The sequence below is a fragment of the Garra rufa genome, chromosome 10, assembly GCF_049309525.1.
Source record: "Garra rufa chromosome 10, GarRuf1.0, whole genome shotgun sequence".
NCBI lineage: Eukaryota > Metazoa > Chordata > Actinopteri > Cypriniformes > Cyprinidae > Garra > Garra rufa.
Window position 1 is genome coordinate 1,001,841 of NC_133370.1, and position 21,312 is coordinate 1,023,152.

The 21,312-nt window shown below is 34.8% G+C and overlaps 1 protein-coding gene across 9 annotated transcripts in view; it reads left to right on the forward strand.

Annotated features, from left to right (window-relative positions):
- The window catches only part of epb41l3b (erythrocyte membrane protein band 4.1-like 3b), a 77,496-nt gene that overhangs the window by 27,970 nt on the left and 28,214 nt on the right, over positions 1–21,312 (forward strand). For 8 of the 9 annotated variants that reach the window (XM_073849025.1, XM_073849022.1, XM_073849019.1 and 5 more), the window contains exons 4-9: positions 2,159–2,263; positions 2,353–2,395; positions 2,479–2,554; positions 13,968–14,186; positions 16,296–16,383; positions 20,136–20,180. In XM_073849025.1, coding sequence (XP_073705126.1) covers positions 2,159–2,263; positions 2,353–2,395; positions 2,479–2,554; positions 13,968–14,186; positions 16,296–16,383; positions 20,136–20,180 — 576 coding nt within the window. The remainder of the gene's footprint in view (positions 1–2,158; positions 2,264–2,352; positions 2,396–2,478; positions 2,555–13,967; positions 14,187–16,295; positions 16,384–20,135; positions 20,181–21,312) is intronic. The other variant, XM_073849021.1, reaches the window with a different exon arrangement.

Genomic DNA, 21,312 nt, shown 5'->3' on the forward strand with positions numbered 1-21,312 from the left:
AGTGAATGAACTGTCATGAAAGTTGCATGAAATCATGGCACAAATAAACTAAATCAGGACTAGTTGAACTGTTGTCAAATGACTGTACTAGTAAGTAGAATCTCATAAATCAGTTTACTGTAGAGCTGGACAATTTGAGGAAAAGTTGAGAATCTGATGGAGCTCACATGCATTCCCAGCTGTAGACTGTAGTTTATGAGGAGCAGGACAGAGTTGAAGAGGACACGCAAACACTCAGCAGCGCCTTTATTTTTAGCTTATTCTTATTTTGGCGCGAGCAGAAGCGGTTGCATAAAGTACAGCATACCACAGCTGATTCTCAGTCTCAGACTCGCTGGATCTTCAATCACAAACACATGGAGAAGAACGTGGAATGATTGTTTCACAGACACAAATCAAAGCAGAAAGTCAGCTTTGTCTAGTTACTATTTAGTTTACGGCAAAAAAACTGAGGAACTTTTAGAGATTCATTCGAATCTAGATACTCTTCGTTTCCCTGAAACGCTCCTAGCATCCTAATATTAGTTTGTAAACATGATTTATCTGTTTGTGTGAGCAAGTCAAGACTTGATTCTCAGAGGAAAGAATTTCTCAGGAACATAAATAGATGAAATTGTCTGCTAAATAAACAGAATCCAAAACTAATTTGCCTCTGACAATCTGAACAAGTCAAGAGAGTTCAGCGAGAACCGAACATGGGAAAATGGATATTAATTGCTACACTGCAAAAAATGCTTTTCTTACTTAGATTTTTTGTCTTGTTTCCAGCCAGAATATCTAAAAACTCTAGATTTTCAGAAAGTCAATATTAAGTGCATTTTAGCTTTAAACAAGGAAAATAATCTGCCAATGGGGTTGGAAAAATAATCTTGTTTTCTGCTTGAAATAAGATTTTTTTTGTTGTTTATCCCATTGGCAGATTATTTTGCTTTTTCTAAGCAACAACTCACTTAATTTTGACTTGTTTTTTCTGAAAACAAGAAAATATTAAATCCTTCTTGATTTAAGAATTTTTAGATATTTTGGCTGGAAACAAGACAAAAAAATCTAAGTAAGAAAGCATTTTTTGCAGTGTAATCCACCATCATTGCTGTGGGTTTGCTCATTATTTACCAAATAAAACATGAAAAGACTTGAAATGGACAATGTCAGGGATAGTTCAGGAAAAAAGATTCGTAACTGTGTTAATTTTATTTTTATAATGTATTTTTTTTATTGTTGGCCAAACCACTTTTGATATTTTTAATTGTTTTCATTATTTATTTATGGTTAATTATGTTAACCTATTGTTTTTTTTATTATTATTAGATATATTTATTTATATTTAGATATGTTTACATTTATTTGAAATATATTTATAATATCTGACTGAGATTTGAAGTTAATATTTCAATAATTTCACTATATATTGTGGGATGGTCACATGACATGCAGCTATAAAATAAAATATTTCATCAGTTTATGGTGAGTGTTTTATTTGTATTTGTTATTTAAAAATATTTATATATTTAATTTGACCTATTTATCATTTATCATTATTAGCTTTTCATCAACTCTCAAATCCAGTTCACCTAAAAAGTCAAATCGACATCATTTTTTTACTCTCATGTCGTTCCAAAACCTGTTTTTTTTTTTTTTTTTTAGTATAATTGATACTCTGTTATAGTTTTTATTAATAATTTAAATTAATTATTAGTTTTGGTATCTTTTATATTTTCCATTTTCGTTTTAATTATAGTAATTTTGTTGTGTTTTTGGCATTTTTAGTTTTTATTTATTTATAATTTGAATACATAATTTAAATTTTAATAAAGTTTTATTTCCGTTTTAGTTGTTTTAGTATGCTATATCAAGCATCAAATTTTAAATATTTTTTAAATTAACATCATTTAGTAAAAAGTTAAAAAGTAATCAAAACAAGGTTTAAAAATGTAAAATATATATACATATTTAAATTTATTTCTGTTCATATTTATACACATTTAATTTATTTTTATTATTATTATTATTATTTATTTTTCAGCGTTTTTAAAATATTGTTGTGTTCCACATCAAAACATACAGGTTTAAACAACATGAGCAGAGTAAATTATGACAGAATAATGATTTTTGGCTGAACTGTACCTTTAATGAATCTGTGTGTGTTTGTTGTCGACAGAAAAGAGCGAAAGGTCAGTCTCTGTTCGATAAGGTTTGCGACCATCTAAATCTCCTGGAGAAGGACTATTTCGGCATTACGTACCGAGATGCTGAAAACCAGAAGGTGTTTGTCAGCTCGTATTCTTCTGAACTCATTTGATTTCATGTCTCTCAGCCTGTTTTTCAATGCCGAACCTCCTGCTTTTCCTACAGAGCTGGTTGGACTGCTCCAAAGAGATGAAGAAGCAGATCAGCAGTACGTCTTTTCCCTAACAGACTCGTTCTTTGTCTACTTCTAAACGTCTTCAAGTTCTTACAGGAAGTTTTCATGTTTTTCAGCTGGTCCCTGGAACTTTGCCTTCAACGTGAAGTTTTATCCTCCCGATCCGGCGCAGCTCTCTGAGGACATCACCAGGTCTGCTTGGATTATAGTTCACTAAAACTAAAAGCAAAAAAGTTACTTTAGGTAAAATGATTTTAAAAGAAAATAAAAGTGTTTTGTTTAAGCTGTTACTTCATCATTGAGATTTTTGAAATTTTAATTTGTTTTTTGTATTTTCCATTAGTTTATTTTTTGATTAGTTTAATTTGAATTTGTTGTATTTTCCATTTTCATTTTAATTTAGATTAAAATTAAACAGTTTTGTCATTGTTTTTTTTTTAATAAGTGTATATGTATTTTTATTCATTTTATTATTAGGGCCCGAGCCCAAAAGGGCGAAGGCCCTATTGTTTTTCTAAGGATTATTATTAGGGCCCGAGCCCAGAATGGGCGAAGGCCCTCTTGTTTTCCTAAGGATTCTTATTTTTTTTTTTTTTTTTTTTGTTAACCTTCCGGGCACTTAAGGGGGTCTTAACATGCTCAAAAACTCTTGAAAATTTGCACACATGTCGGAATCTGCGGCCATCAGGACGTCACAGAGGCTGGTACCGGGGCGTGGCAAGGGGACTCTACAGCGCCCCCTGGAATTTTTAGGGCCATATAGCACACATACTTGAACGTACACATATGAAACTCGGTACACATATAGAACTCATTGAGCTGAACAACTTTTGTACTCTATGTCATTTTCTTAACGCAACAGGAAGTGAGATATTTAGGGCTGTTTAAAAAGCGCATGCTCTGGAATTTAACGTACTCCTCCCAGGATTTCCATACGATTGTCACCAAACTCGGTCAGCATGATCTCAAGACATTGGGGACGCTAAATTGCGAGGGGATTTTTGATATCTCGAACGGTTTGGCCGTGGCAAGGCGACAAAGTTATGGCGAGAAATGAGAAACAGGAAGTGTCTAATAACTGTTGCACACATTGCCTGATTCTGATGAAACTTCACCAGATTGTTCGTTGTATGATGCCGATTCCATAAATGTGACTATTATGAGTCAAAGTTATAGCGCCACCAACTGGTAGCAGGAAGCGTGTCATTTTCAAAATGCGTTGAAATCAGCCTCTTAATTTTACTTGATTTTCTTCAAACTTCATCAAAATAATGTCAAAACACAGCCGATAAGAATATGTAAAGGGTACGATGATAAATCAAATGCTGTTGCCATGGCAACGTGTTAAACTTTAAAATTAGATTCCTGTCTTTTCGAAGCAGATAACATGTTTAGAATTTCATGAAACTCAACACACACATCAATATTAATGATAGTTAGACACTGGCAAAAGATCATAAATGGGCGTGGAGCAGGCACTCTATAGCGCCATCTTTTGACAAAAGTTGGGGGGTTAGTTTTTCCTACAGTCACCAAACTCTGTACATATATTGTTCTCATCAATCTGGACAACTTTCTAAATCAAACTCATTAGCTAAGACCAACAGGAAGCCGGCTATTTTGATTTGAATGTGGATTTTTGGAAAAATCAGGCTGTAAACAAATTCACACTCCTTCTAAGAACAACAAGGTATTCACACCAAACTTTTTTAACATGAAGAGAAGATTCTGAAGATGTTAAATTGCGAGCGGATTTGGGATATCTTGAACGGTGTTGACGTGGTGATTTTTTTAAAAACATAACCCTAATTTTTTATATCTTTAAAGTGCAGCATCCAAACTCTTTAAAACTTTTTTCACACAGAGATCTAATCATTATGAGCAAGTGCTGGTAATATCATAGTTATTCAAGCTTCTATGAATTAAAGAAAATTAAAAAAAGAAATCAGTAAACTGTTGTCACTGGGCTGACAGTCTGTGTTGACACTAAGAGTGACTGAAGGGGGGAGGGGTGAAAGGGAGAGAGACCAGTGGAACATGCTGTTTTGCTTAAGACCATCTTTGAGGAAGATGCAATTTGCACATTGCACATTGCTGTAGTTTAATCTGCATAAATAAGTCTGAACTTTGAGAGTCTGATCTTTGAGAAAATATAAAGGGTCACGAACTCTTTCATTCTTTGTATATTGCAGTTGTTGTTTTTTATTTATTTTTTACTGAACTGTACCATGAACTTGTCCTATTCAGTCACATAGCAAAAGATTAAGAAAAATACAGCTTTTTAGCATGAGCGATTTATCTTCATTGATAGACATTTATTTTCATAATTAAAATTTTTGATTCAATAAAAAAAAAACACTAACAATTTCAAGACAAACTTTGACAACAAAACAAACTTTGCTGTTATCTGTTCAAAACATCTGAAAATTGTACCATTTTAAGATGAGTTATATTTATATATCGCCCCATTACAATACCCAACTTGATTTTTAAAGATATTTTGAAAGAATGAAGCGTTTATTGAGCACTTTATTGTTTATTGTTGTATACCCACATGAACTGTGTTCATGTTCATGTTAATTCACAGTACATACACTATGTTAAAAGATACTAATTTACCTTTAAACAATATATGAGTACTTTTTTAGGTTAATATTAATTAACATTAATAAATGCTATTTAATTATTGTTCATGTTAACAATGTTAACAAATGAAACTGGATGGTAAAGTTGTATATTTAGTGTGTATTTGTCTGTGTGTTGATTTAAAAATGTAACCCTTTCATTTCTGTAAACTTTAAATCCAAACTGGCAGAGGGTTACTGTGAATGCATGTGCCAACTGGGCACCGTTTTCCTAATTGATTCTTAGTTATGTAGCGCTTAAGAGTGATGTCTTATAACAGGAGTCACCTGCAAAGCAATGTCCACACACTAATGGAACAGATAGGTAACGATGACATTTAAACAGAAGTGGTGGACGTAAAGCAAGCAATAATAACATTTTGTTATCATCATGAATTACATGTTCTTATCATCATCCTCAGAATATAGGGAAAATGTTCCCTATATTGTGAACGGCTTTGGGATATCTTGAACGGTGTTGATGTGGTGATTTATGAAAGTAACAATAAAAAAGATGAAGAGTTATTTTCATATATCTTTAAATTGCATTATTCTTACTCATCAAAACTTTTTACATATAAAGAACAAGAAATTCTTAGGAAATACGTGTAGTTTCAAAATGTTATCATGCTCAGAGGCCCCAAAAACATTAAAAGTGTCAGATAAATTCGTCAGATTAAAGCTCTAATACCAGGGATGAACACTAGAGGTCCTCATAAGATAAGGAATCGTTTGACCTCTAATGCTATTTAGCTCATTCTCAGTGTATAAGAATGAAAATAATCCATAGAATCAGTTGATATGTACTGTACTGTCAGTGTAATTTTACATAATTATTTTGTATAGGTGCTTAAAGAGCATTAAAATATTTTTTTTATCTTTTAAGGAAAAATTATGTGATTTAAATACATATATACACTCTCACTGATAGAACAAAGTATCTTATAAGTATGACACTATACTGCTCAGTTCACTTAATTAGAATGAGAAACAAATACAAAAAGGCCAAAAAGTCAACTAAGTTAATATGTATTTATTTTTAATATATTTGTTTATAATTATTTCACAGATGCTTATAGACTATTAAAATAATATTTAAAAATGCTTGTAGACCATAAAACATGGTAACTATTTAAAATAGGGTCCAATACCTACAAAAAAGCCTCTTGGAGCAAAATTTGACACCCAACAGGAAGTCGGTTATTTTTTTCTCAGCAAATTTTGTCATTTTTGCCATTTTCAGGCCTCGTACTTGAACGAACTCCTCCTAGAGATTTATCCGGATTAACGGCAAATTTGCTGAGTGTAATCTAAAGCACTTTGTGACGTTAAATTGCAAAGATCTAGAGTTTTCATTGGAGGGCGTGTCCATAGCGGTCTCGCAAATTTCGATGTTTCGCCATGAAAAAGGAAGTTTCTATAACTCAGGCATACAATGTCCGATCTGTCCCAAACTTCACATGTGTGATAACACTCCTGACCTGAAGACATCTACATTCCCATATTCAGTTATAGTCATAGCGCCACCTGCTGGCAACAGGAAGTGTCATGCTGTACTCTACAACAAACTCCTCCAAGAGATTTATACAGATCAACACTAAAATCGGTCAGTCTAATAAAAAGGCTTTAGTGATGTTAAATTGCGAAGATCTTGAGTTTTCGTTGAAGGGCGTGTCCGTGGTGGCCTGACAAAGTTTGATGTTTGGTCATGGACATAGAAGTTGTTATAACTCAGCCATAAAATGTCCAATCTGCCTCAAACTTCACATGTTTGATAAGAGTCCTGGCCTGAAGACATCTTAAGGCCAATATTCAGATATTATCATAGCGCCACCTATTGACAGCAGGATATATCATATCTTGCACTAACTTAAACATACCAAGGTCAATCTGCACCAGACTTCATATGTTTGATGAAAGTGCTGGCCTGAACACATCTACATGTCAATAATCAGTTACAGGCATAGCGCCACCAGCTGGCAGCAGGAGGTTTGGCACATTTAAGTGACTTTGATCTATTTTTCCTACATTTACTGTATTAAAAGCATACTGCCCACCGTTTGCTGTTTTCCTAAAGCCACCGGTCGGCGGTGAGCCCGGGTGCGAGGGCCCGTTCATCGCTGCTTGCAGCTTTAATTATTATTATTATTATTATTATTATTATTTTTTTTTCAATGTTTTGGGGGATTTCGGGGGCCTTAACATACACGAAAACTCTTGAAACTTTGCACACACATTGGAACCTGCGGCCATCAGGGCCGGACAGACTTTGACATGGGGGGGTCACCTGTGGGGGGCATGGCACAGCGTTAAAAATTGCGACTTTTGAAGGGCTCTGGAGCACACAACGGTTGACCTACAGTCACCAAATTTCATACACATATAGACCTCATCGGGCCGAACAAATTTCACACTCATAGTCCGTGCTTCGCCAAACAGGAAGTCGGCTATTCAGGGATGTCTAAAAAGTGCATGCAATGGAATTTGAAATACTCCTACTAGGCCTTTCCACCGATGGCCACCAAACTCGGTCAGCATGATCTCAAGACATTGGGGACGCAAAATTGCCAGGGGATTTTTGATATCTCGAACGGTTTGACCGTGACGGGGCGACAAATTTATGGCGAGAAATGAGAAACAGGAAGTGCCTAATAACTTTGACATACTTTGTCTGATTTTGACCAAACTTCAGCAGTTTGTTCATCGTCTGATGCCGATCACAGAGATGTGACTATTATGAGTCAAAGTTATAGCGCCACCAACTGGCAGCAGAAAGCGTGACGTTTTTGAAACGCTTTAAACTCAGCCTCTTAATTTTACTCAATTTGCTTCAAACTTCATCCCAATAATGTCAAAACACGACCGATAAGAATCTGTGAAGGGCGTTATCCATAACTTTTATCATGTTGCCATGGCAACGTGTCAAACTTTAACTTTAGTTTTTTGTGTTTTTGAGCCACTTAAAATGCTTAGAATTTCATGAAACTCAACACACACATCTGTATTAATGACAGTTAAACACTGATAAAAGCCCATAAATGGGCGTGGAGCAGGCGCTCCATAGCGCCACCTTTTGACAAAAGTTGGGGGGTTACTTTGTCCTACAGTCACCAAACTCGGTACATATATTGGACTCATCAAGCCGGACAACTTTCTAATTTACACCCATTAGCTACGACCAACAGGAAGTCAGCTATTTTTATTTAAATATGGATTTTTGGAAAAATCAAGCTGTGGAATTTGAAATACTCCTCCTAGACCTTTCCACCGATGGCCACCAAACTCGGTCAGCATGATCTCAAGATATTGGGAATGCAAAATTGCCAGGGGATTTTTGGTATCTCGAATGGTTTGGCCGTGGCAGGGCGACAAATTATGGCGAGAAATGAGAAACAGGAAATGTCTAATAATTTTGACACACTTTATCTGATTTTGACCAAACTTAAGCAGTTTGTTCGTCGTATGATACCGATCACAGAGATGTGACTATTATGAGTCAAAGTTATAGCGCCACCAACTGGCAGCAGGAAGTGTGTTGCTTGCAAAACGCTTTTAAATCAACCTCTTAATTTTACTCAATTTGCTTCAAACTTCATCAGAATAATATCAAAACACGGCCGATGAGAATCTGTGAAGGGGTCCTTGATACATCAAATGCTGTTGCCATGGCAACATGTCAAACTTTAACATTTGTTTCCTGTGTTTTTAAATATAGCTGTGAATAAATTCATATCACTCATAGCAGAATCAGACAGTTCACACCAAACTTTGTCAACATGATGCCAAGATACTGAAGATGTTAAATTGTGAACGGCTTTGGGACATCTTGAACGGTGTTGATGTGGTGATTTATGAAAGTAACAATAAAAAAGATGAAGAGTTATTTTCATATATCTTTAAATTGCATTATTCTAACTCATCAAAACTTTTTACATATAAAGAACAAGAAATTCTTAGGAAATACGTGTAGTTTCAAAATGTTATCATGCTCAGAGGCCCCAAAAACATTAAAAGTGTCACATAAATTTGTCAGATTAAAGCTCTAATACCAGGGATGAACACTAGAGGTCCTCATAAGATAAGGAATCGTTTGACCTCTAATGCTATTTAGCTCATTGTCAGTGTATAATAATGACAATAATCCATAGAATCAATTGATATGTACTGTACTGTCAGTGTACTTTTACATAATTATTTTGTATAGGTGCTTAAAGAGCATTAAAATCTTTTTTTAATCTTTTAAGGAAAAATTATATGATTTATATAGATATATACAATCTCACTGATAGAATAAAAAATCTTATAAGTATGACACTATACTGCTCAGTTCACTTAATTAGAATGAGAAACAAATACATCAACTAAGTTAATATGTATTTATTTTTAATATATTTGTTTATAATTATTTCACAGATGCTTATAGATCATTAAAATAATATTTAAAAATGGATGTAGATCATAAAACATGGTAACTATTTAAAATAGGGTCTCTTTTGTTAACATTGGTTAATGAACTAACACACGAACGAACAACGAACAATATATTTGTACTCTATTTTCTTCAAACTTCATCAGAATGATGTAAAAACACGGCCGATGAGAGTCTGTAAAGGCGTCCCTGATGCATCAAATGCTGTTGCCATGGCAAATAAATAAAAATACAAAATACATTCAAATATTTGTTTCCTGTGTTTTTGAGGCAGATAGCGTGCCTAGAATTTTATTTTCCATTTTCAATTTTCAATGATTTATTATATATTTAAAGTGCAGCATCCTAACTCTTTGAAACTTTTTTCATACAAATAACTATTCATTCTGATTAAACACAGTTCATTTCATAATTATACAAAACTCCACGAATGAAAGAAAATTAAAAAACAAATCTGATCTCACTCTGCTCTGCACTCTATGTGTGTGTTTGTGTGGTAAGTGGCTGAGTGTAAGGAGGTGGGATGGGTGGTAAGAGAAAGAGTCAGACAGGAGGAGAGACAGTTAGGGTTAGTCCAAAGGGTTACTGTGAATGCATGTGCCAACTGGGCACCGTTTTCCTGATGCTATCGGGATGGCGACTGCCAGACGGCGAGGGCCCGGTCAACGCTGCTTGCAGCTTTAATTAGGGCCCGAGCCCAGAATGGGCGAAGGCCCTATTGTTTTTCTAAGGATTATTATTATTATTATTATTTCATCAAGGTTTTGGGTCATTTCGGGGCCCTTAACATACACGAAAACTCTTGAAACTTTGCACACACATTGGAAACTGCGGCCATCAGGGCCGGACAAACTTTGACATGGGGGGGTCACCTGGGGGGGGCGTGGCACAGCGTTAAAAAATTTTACTTTTGAGGGACTCTGGAGCACACACCGGTTGACCTACATTTATCAAAATTCATACACATATAGACCTCATCGGGCCGAACAACTTTCATGCTCAAAGTCAGTGCTTCGCCCAACAGGAAGTCAGCTATTCAGGGATGTCTAAAAAGCGCATGCAATGGAATTTGAAATACTCCTCCTAAGCCTTTCCACCGATTGCCACTAAACTCGGTCAGCATGACCTCAAGACACTGGGGACGCAAAATTGCCAGGGGATTTTTGATATCTCGAACGGTTTGGCCGTGGCGGGGCGACAAAGTTATGGCGAGAAATGAGAAACAGGAAGTGTCTAATAACTTTAACACACTTTGTCTGATTTTGACCAAACTTCAGCAGTTTGTTCATCTTATGATGCCGATCACAGAGATGTGACTATTAGGAGTCAAAGTTATAGCGCCACCAACTGGCAGCACAAAGCGCAACGTTTTCTAAATGCTTTTAAATCAACCTCTTAATTTTACTCAATTTGCTTCAAACTTCATCTCAATAATGTTGAAACATGGCCAATGAGAATCTGTGAATTGCATTATCGATAACTTTTATCATGTTGCCATGGCAACGTGTCAAACTTTAACTTTAGCTTTTTGTGTTTTGGAGCCACTTAAAATACTCAGAATTTCATGAAACTTCACACACACATCTGTATTAATGATATTTAGACACTGATAAAAGCCCATAAATGGGCGTGGAGCAGGCGCTCCATAGCGCCACCTTTTGACAAAAGTTGGGGGTTTAGTTTGTCCTACAGTCACCAAACTCGGTACATATATTGATCTCTTCAAGCCAGAAACATTTCTAATTTACACCCATTAGCTACAATCGACAGGAAGTCGGCTATTTTGATTTGAATGTGGATATTTGTAAAAATCAGGCTGTTTAATTTTATATACTTCTCTCGGCAAAACCAACCAATTCACACCAAACTTTTTTGACATGATGCCAACATTCTGAAGATTCTAAATTGCGAGCAGATTTAGGATATCTTGAAAGGTGTTGATGTGGTGATTGATTGAAATCGGAGTAAAAAAAGATAGCCGTAATTTTATTATATCTTTAAAGTGCAGCATCCAAAGTCTTTGAAACTTTTTTCATACAGACTACTAGTCATTCTGATCAGACACCGTTCATTTCATAATTATACAAAGATCTATGAATTAATGAAAATTAAAAAACAAATCTGATCCCTCTCTGCTCTGCACTTATGTGTGTGCGTGGTAAGTGGGTGTGTGTTTTTTGAGTGTTAGGGTGAGAGTGGGGAGGGGGGATGGGTGGAAAGAGAGAGTCAGAGAGGAGGAGATAGAAGGGAATATTTAAACTCTTGGTTGTTTATTCATTAGGATGTGAATTAGGGCTGGGTGTTGTGACCAATTTGGCAATTCGATTCGATTGTTATTTTTATGGTTTCGATTCGATTCAATTCGATTTGATATCGATTAGCTATCAATATTTAATTTAAAATGTTAGTTTTGCAGACATGGGATCACTATTTTGATATAAATGCTGGTAACTTAAAACTCCCCTACTTAAGTTTATTACTGAAATACACATCTACATTAATAATAGGGTGCACATGTCATGACGTGACAGCACACAGTTGTTTATTTTAAACAACTTTTATTTTGAATGAATACTGTAACAAGAAGTCATAAATATGTGCATCCAATGTACACCATGTAAACAAACTGCAAAATGCACATTACTGTAAAAAAATAAAAAGACTAAATGTGCAACAGTGAAATCTATTAAGAACTTCAAACATGTTTAAGAAATATTTTTTTTTCTAAATTCAAATCAGGCCCATCATAAAGCCCTTGTCTGCATATACAAAACATTCTAACTGTCCATAAAACTAACAGTTCTTAACTACTATAATTTTTGATCACCAGATTTTTTTTGCAAAAAATTTACACCCATTAGCTACGACCAACAGGAAGTCAGCTATTTTGATTTGAATGTGGATTTTTGGAAAAATATAGCTGAATAAATTCATATCACTCATAGCAGAATCAGTGCACACCAAACTTTGTCAACATGGTGCCAAGATACTGAAGATGTTAAAATGTGAACGGCTTTGGGATATCTTGAACGGTGTTGATGTGGTGATTTATGAAAGTAACAGTAAAAAAGATGGAGAGTTATTTCCATATATCTTTAAATTGCATTATTCTAACTCATCAAAACTTTTTACATATAAAGAACAAGAAATTCTTAGGAAATACGTGTAGTTTCAAAATGTTATCACGCTCAGAGGCCCCAAAAACATTAAAAGTGTCATATAAATTTGTCAGATTAAAGCTCTAGTACCAGGGATGAACACTAGAGGTCCTCATAAGATAAGGAATCGTTTGACCTCTAATGCTATTTAGCTCATTGTCAGTGTATAGGAATGACAATAATCCATAGAATCAGTTGATATGTACTGTACTGTCAGTGTACATAATTGTTTTGTATAGGTGCTTAAAGAGCATTAAAATCTTTTTTTAATCTTTTAAGGAAAAATTATATGATTTATATACATATATAGACTCTCACTGATAGAACAAAAAATCTTATAAGTATGACACTATACTGCTCAGTTCACTTAATTAGAATGAGAAACAAATACATCAACTAAGTTAATATGTATTAATTTTTAATATATTTGTTTATAATTATTTCACAGATGCTTATAGATCATTAAAATAATATTTAAAAATGGTTGTAGATCATAAAACATGGTAACTATTTAAAATAGGGTTAACAATGGTTAATGAACTTACAAACACGAACGAACAATGAACAATTTATTTGTACTCGATTTTCTTCAAACTTCATGAGAATAATGTAAAAACACGGCCGACGAGAGTCTGTAAAGGCGTCCCTGATGCATCAAATGCTGTTGCCATGGCAAATAAATAAAAATAAAAAATACATTCAAATATTTGTTTCCTGTGTTTTTGAGGCAGATAGCGTGCTTAGAATTTCATTTTCCATTTTCAATTTTCAATGATTTATTATATATTTAAAGTGCAGCATCCTAACTCTTTGAAACTTTTTTCATACAAATAACTATTCATTCTGATCAAACACAGTTCATTTCATAATTATACAAAACTCCACGAATGAAAGAAAATAAAAAAAACATATCTGATCTCACTCTGCTCTGCACTCTATGTGTGTGTTTGTGTGGTAAGTGGCTGAGGGTAAGGAGGGGGATGGGTGGTAAGAGAAAGAGTCAGAGAGGAGGAGAGATAGTTAGGGTTAGTCCAAAGGGTTACTGTGAATGCATGTGCCAACTGGGCACCATTTTCCTGATGCTATTGGGATGGCGACTGCACAGACGGCGAGGGCCCGGTCATCGCTGCTTGCAGCTTTAATTTATTTATTGTTTTCAATATAAAAATATTATTAGTTAAACTTAAAGTATTAAAATAACCAAAACTAAAACTGAAATAATAAAAAAATATATATAAAGTATATAAAAAGTAAAAAAAAAAAAAAACTGTATTCATTACATTTTTTATATATTTTTATTAATAATAATTTAAAAAGTTAGAGTTTTTATTAGTTTGATAGTCAGACCTCAGCTGAATGATGTATAAACTCAAATACATCTCTTTCTCTCTCAGGTATTACCTGTGTCTGCAGCTGAGGGATGACGTGGTTTCTGGACGTTTGCCTTGTTCTTTCGCCACTCACACAGTTTTGGGCTCCTACACGGTTCAGTCGGAGGTGGGCGATTATGACGCTGACCTGCAGGGATCCGGTTATATCAACGACATGCGTTTGGCCCCAAACCAGACCAAAGAGCTGGAGGACAAAGTCCTGGAGCTTCACCGCAGCTACAAGTGAGTTCTGTCATCATCTCGTGAGAGGACTCCTGTCATAGCTGTACAAGCTGCTGTGTGTAACTGACATACATTCCAATGTGAAGTTTTTATATTTAGGGGTTCAAGCTTGTAGCACTGAAACCAACTGTAATTGTTAGAATGGTCACAGATCAGCCATCTCCACATGTAACTGATTGTTCAGACGAAACCGTAAGTCATAGAGACTTGAAACTTGGAGGAATGGTAGTACTCACACCGCCAACAACGTCACCAAAGCTCGCCCTGTTCAGCCTGAAGGGGGCGCTACAGCGATCAAAAGTACAAAAGGCAGGCTCAAGTGTCTCATGTCATTGAAATCCTTGGCTCGCACTGGACAAAATGCACACCTCAGATCGTTACTCCTCCTAGGGTTTTCGCCTTTTCAGAACCAAACCAGAGCAGAAAGATTCTCTGGAGAGCAAATATCAATGATTATCAAAAAAATTTTGATTCCAAAATGTTCAAAAGGGGCAGGGCCATTTTTAGTAAAATGCCTATAACTTCTGAATAGAAAGAGATCTCTTCATCAAACTCAACACATTTATGTAAGAGCTCAATCTGAGGTCGTCGGACAAAAATCGCGAGCTACTTGGTGGCGCTATAAGAGAAAAAAACATAAAAATGGCAAAGCTACGCAACCATCTGTCCTATCACAAGAAAATGTGCACAGGCTTGGTCCAAAGTGCCACAAGTGTCTATAAGGATATGTGTGTATCTAAAAAAAAAAACATAGAAAAAAACAGCTGGCATTGGGTGATTAAGTTTGAGCACCTGTTAGACATGGCTAGACATAGTCCTAGGTTTTTCGCTTAACCTGAAATGTTGAAATTTACCCTTTGGGAAGCTCTAACAGGGTCGTTTAGAAAAGGGGCCTGTCCGAATTTACCCAAATCCTATAAAGCCTAAAGAAAAACTCAAAACTTCACGAAACTTGGTGAACACATGCGACAGGTAATTCTAAACATATAAAGTGACTATATGTTCTAAGCATATAAATTTTAAGGAGATCAGACCACAGCTGGTGATAAAACTATCAGAAATGTTACAAAACATAAGATTTCTATGGTAAATTACCTGGATTCGCAAAAAAAGGCTTGCCACATAATGTCTTTTTGTATATGTGCTTAAGTGCTTTAAAGCGCTTAAACCCTGGTAATCACTGCTTGCAGTTATATTTTCCATATTTATTTTAGTTTAAAATTTTAAGTATTTTGTTGTGGGTTATTCCCCATTTTTATTGTCATTTTTTTATTAGTAATATGTCTGTTTTTATTATTTATGTTTATTTCAGGTTTTTTGTACATTGTTAAAATAAATAAAAATTAGTAATTTAGCTAAAATAAAATAATTTTTGTGTTTAATTTTAGGTTTGTTAACGTTTATTTTATTTCGAGTAACAAATATTTTGTTAAAGGTTTAGTTTTAGTGAACTATGATAAACCGGTTTGTGTTACTATAATAAACCGGAGTGTTATTTTTCTATCATTTATAGTATTTATTCATATTTTGAATTTTAGTAATTTTAGTATTTCAACTTGAACTTTATTTCAGTTAGTTTCTAATTTCCTCATTTCTCATTTTTTAGTTTTTAATGTGTTTTTTATGTAATATTTTATTCTATTTTTGTGTTATTTTAATTAACACAGCTGATTGTTGATGGGTTGAGATAACGCTAACAGCACTGGTGAGTGTCAGTCAGTCACTGGTGGAGAGACGGATGTTTTCAGATGTATTCATGGAGCTCAGTGTGATTATTGTGCTCATTAATGATGAAGAGATCCGTGTCAGTCAGTGTGTCTCTCTGAGCCCATCTCTACCCACAATGCCCTGCTTTGTTTACTGAAACACAGACAGAAACACAAGCACAACAGAGGGTGCTGTGTGTGTGTAAACATCTAAACATTAGAGCAGCTGAAGTCATCTGTCATGTCCAGCAATTAAGTAAGTGTTTAGTCATTTAAGAACGATGAGAATGAGTGCATTCCTTTATATTCATATGAAGTGTTCAAATAGTCCACCTGCAAACATGCAGCGCCTGTTGGTGTGTGTTAACATTCGTTTAGCAGTAATCTGTGTGTGTGTTTACAGAGGAATGACTCCTGCTGAAGCTGACATGCTGTTCCTGGAAAACGCAAAGAAACTCTCCATGTACGGAGTTGACCTGCATCGTGCCAAGGTAGGTGTGTGTGTGTGTGTGTGTGTGTGTGTGCTGTACTAACACTTCTCTCATTAACCTGCTGGCTGCAGTGCTCCCTGTTTCAAGCTCATCTTGACATAATCACAGTGCATTAAGACAAGTGTTCTGAAATGTTATGTCTTAAAGGATTAGTTCACTTTCAGAACAAAAATGTACAGATAATATACTCACTGTAGTTGGACTTGTACTCTGACTCGAGCTTTTCAGACTCGGGAATTATTGCAGAGTCCAGGGACAGTTGACGGAAATTTTACTGACTCGATGCATTATTACGAAAGTGACATTCAGTATTGCCATGAGTTTAAAATTCTTGCCAGTACTTGAAAGCCTGCGGGTTTCTTTGCATACACACACCCAAAGCGTGCTCACCAAAAACGACCCTCAGTCAGCGTGTGAATGCTGAATTATGTTTTCTTTTGCATGTTATTGCTACACACTTACACGTAAAGTACTGTCAAAATGCACCGTCTTGGAAAGTATTCATGCAAATGCCGTCGGTTTTGTCCTGAGTGAATTTGAACAGTTGGGAGAAATACAGATGTGTCAAAATTAGGGCTGGGCGATTAATCGAAAAGTAATCGAAATCGACATTCAGAACCTATAATCGATCAAATTTTTCCAGGTCGATTATTTCGATTACTTTCCCTTTAAAAACAGGGAGGCGCCAGAGTTCACAGAGGGGGGCGCGGGAGCTGATATGCTTAGAGGTAGAGACCTGCGCGTGACAGATTTTTCAGTCAGCACGGAAATATGTTATCTCGTCCCACTCCCGCCCGTGAGATTCATGTTTTGTCCCTCTCCCGCCCGCAAAAGCCTGCATTGAAGTTACCTATACAGATTTTTTGAGTACATCGATCTTAACAGAAAAGCAAGCATGGGCTGCTGCGTGCATGCGTGGCAGAATGCGAGCAAACAACACTCCCTGCCATCTCAGTTCATCGCAATCTCATACAACTCTTATAACACAATGAATATATGCACAATGAATATTTAACAGTGTCTACACTTCGTGTGTTGCAATGAGTGGATTCGTGCGCACGCAATATTAAGCAGTGCACAAGAACTTTTGAGTGGTGAGTGGATTCTAACTTAAGCCTTGCATTCTAGAAACTTCCTATTCTTGCACCTGTTAATCATTTTTAAGTTATATTAGTTGTTTGTGTTGCTTTTGTGTAATAGATGAATGACAGTTTGTATGTTTTTAGATATTTTATGTTTATATATTTCTATTTTCCGGGAGTCCCTCCAATCATTTTATTCTCCCGCATCCCGCACACACACGAGTTTCTACCCACTCGCGCATCAAGTTTTGTCCCGCGCCGCACTCTGTTTCTGTGCAGGTCTCTACTTTGAGGTCAAATAAAGATGTATAAAATGTTTCACTAATAATTTTATATAAAAATGTTTTTAAATCATATGCTTACAATGCCAATATAAGGCAATTAAAAAAAAAACAATTAAACAAGTTTACCATGGTTTTACTGTAGTAACACTGACAGTAACCATGGCTTGGCAGAAAAGTAAAATATTCATATAGAATTTTATTATATTAATAATGTGCTAAATATATTAAAGGAGTAATGGAATATGATAACAATATTTTTGTTAGTCATTACAGTTGTTTGTTGTGCATTTGTAATTATACTGAATGTCTTCAGGATGCTGTTTTTCATTACAAATTCTTTACCGTGGTATTGGTAATCTGCAAATGTATGAAAGATGAGGCTGTTGTTATTTTTACAGATACTCACAGAAACAGCTGTCAACTCTGCTACTGTCAAATGTGCATTTCTAAAATCTAAAACTTGTGATATTATATATATATATATATATATATATATATACACACACACACACATATATATACACACACATATATATACATACAAGAGTAAATTTATTAAGAAGAGATACTGCTTATTTTCATTGAAACATTGAAAATAATTTATTTTGTTTCCAAAAGTGCAAGTTATTTATTTTCACTAATTTAAGAAAAATGTGACTGTTCGTTTTAAGCAATGTGTGCTTTAATTTCAGTTGTTCAACACTGATGTTCAATAAATAATCATAGATAGTAGATAGTGTGTGTTTCCTTCAATTATTTTAAAATCAAGTAATGCACCCTTCATTCAAAAATCTCTCACTTGTAATATGTGAGCATATTTACTGTACAAAACTTGTCAGTGAACTATGAGGGCAAAAAAATAAATATTATATAACTGATCACACTGTCGGGGCTTATTTCTGCGATAACTACCAGCTGCCTGTACATTATCCCTTACATAGCTTCCCGTCACTCATTATTTTTACGTCTATTTTGAATTTTACTCGAATACAAATACAAATACTTTTCCCCCCTCAACAAATACAAATACAGACACAAATACAGGCTGCTTTGCACACCCCAAGTGTATATATATATGTGTGTGTGTGTGTGTGTGTGTAATTTTTTTTTTTTTTTGGAAGTGAACATCCTTTAATATGCAAATGATTTATTGGCTAATAGCATGCAGTGCCTTGTGAAATTATTCATACCCCTTCATTTTTTTCACATTTTGTTATGTTGTTGCCTTTTGTTAAACTACTTTAAATTACTTTTTTTCCCACATCAGTCTACACTCCCTACTCCATAATGGCAAAGCAAAAAATAGGTTTTTAACATTTGTGCAAATTTATTAAAAATAAAAAACTGAAGAGATCCCGTTGCATAAGTATTCATACCGTTTTCTGGCACACACCTCTCAGAAAAGGTCTAACAGCTGAAAATGCATATCAGAGCAAAAACCAAGATAACTGCCTGTAGAGCTCAGTGACAGACTTGCGTTAAGGCAATGATCTAGAGAAGAGTTCAGAAACAAATCTGCTGCATTGAAGGTTGACAGAAGCATTCTCCATAATGGAAGACCATTGGAACAACTAGGACTCTAGAAAATGTCCAAGCTGACAGAGATGGAGAGGTAAAAGGTGAGGCAAAGAATGGCAGATAATTGTCAAATGCAGATGTGCAAAGATGGTCACATCAGATCCAAAAACACTTGAGGCTGTAAAGCTGCTTCAACTATGGACTGAGTTCAGGGTATGAATACTTATGCAATCTACTTATCTCAGTGGCTTATTTTTAATACATTTGTAAAATGTTTTGGCAAATCTGGTTTTTGCTTTTGCATTATTATGGTGTATGGAGTGTAAACTGATGTGGGGAAAAACTAATTTAAAGCAGTTTAACATAATGCTGCAACAAAACAAAATGTGACAAAAATTAAGTGGTATGAATACTTTTGCAAGGCACTGTACACACTGTTAACACTTGTTTAAATTTCTTGTTTGATTTTGTTGCCATATTAAATTAGATTTTCTTTTAATGCTTAATAAATCAGAAAATAAACACATTCACATGTTTTTAGGAATAAAATGATGTATAAATTAGGGCTGCAATAGTAGTTTAGCATTTGCGGCTGAAAACTACTGCGTGCGACTATGAAAAATATTTAGAAGCAGCAGTGCGAACGACCCGATCAGCATATTTGTGTTTACACTGAGGGGAGGATTTTTTTTTCTTCTTAAAAATCATGTACTGCACCTTTAAATAACATGCATTCTGGTTCATAAATGAACAATCTCTGCACTGCTGTTAATGCACATGCATGCTGCTGTTCTGATTGGCTGCTGCAGCCCATCTCTCTCTCTCTGTCTCTGTGTCTCTGTCTCTCGCCCCTCCTCCGCTGGCTCAGCTGGTCGGGCGGCTATTTGAGTGTTTATCAGCGGTGCAGGAGGAGGTAAGATGCTGTGCGATGTCTGTTCATGTGTGTTTGTGAATGTATGCGTGTTTGAATGACGTAGTGAAGATCTCATTTGTGTCTGTGAGGGTTATTGTAGCGTTGTTGTGCGTCTGCGTGAGCGGGATGATGAAGGTGTTCGGCGTGTCATTGTTCTGCAGTGCATTGTGAGCCGTATTGCAGCTGTAGGCGTTGTTCGCCCTCTATATCAGTCCTCTTCATCTTAAATTTGTTCTCCATTGTGAGTTGTTTCATTGTCGTACGTCACGTTCCTGTCGGCGCTGATGGTTTTCTCGCTGAGTCACGCTGATGCAGCAAATGTTTGTTCCGTTGGTTTAATCATTCATTTGATTGTCTTTTGGTGTATGTCTGTTTATTGTGTTCACATTCTGAACCTGATTTTATTTTTGTGCAACATACTGTAAAAGAAGTTTTTCAGGATAAAATCGGTTCAAAATGATCACGACTGTCAAGGTCCTAAAAGGACAAAAACTCCATACATCATAAATTGGTCCATACTTGGGTTTTTATTGTCAACCAAAACTAAAGCCATAAAAAAACATTGTCATTACTTGAAAAAAAAAAATTAAGTTCTGTTTAGATTTAATTGATTTTTCTTTTAGTTTTAGTAATTTAATACAGTTTTTATTAAACAATATAGTTTTTATTAATATTTTAGGTTTTATATAGTCATTTAATTAAAATTTAAAAGTTTTAGTTGTGTTTTTGTCCTTTTTTAATATAATAAATGTTAATTAAAAAAAAGATTTCTCATTTTCATTTAGTTTACTTTAAGGTAATAACTAAAACTAAAGAAATTAAAAAGTAAAACTTTATAAAAAATATATATATTATATATATATATATATATATATATATAGACATTAAAAATTAACAAAACTAAATTATTAAATCTAAAAGAATTAAGAAAATATAAAAATAGAATCTTATTTGTTTTTATATTTTAAAAGCTATGATATTCTATCAGTAATACAAAAATAACACTGGGATTTTATGGCTTAGTGAAGTAGATTGAGATTTTAATTTAGTCATTTTTAGTTTTTTATTAATTAGTATTATATAATAATAATTTTATTTCACTAGGTTTTTCACTTTTTCTTTCATAAGCGTG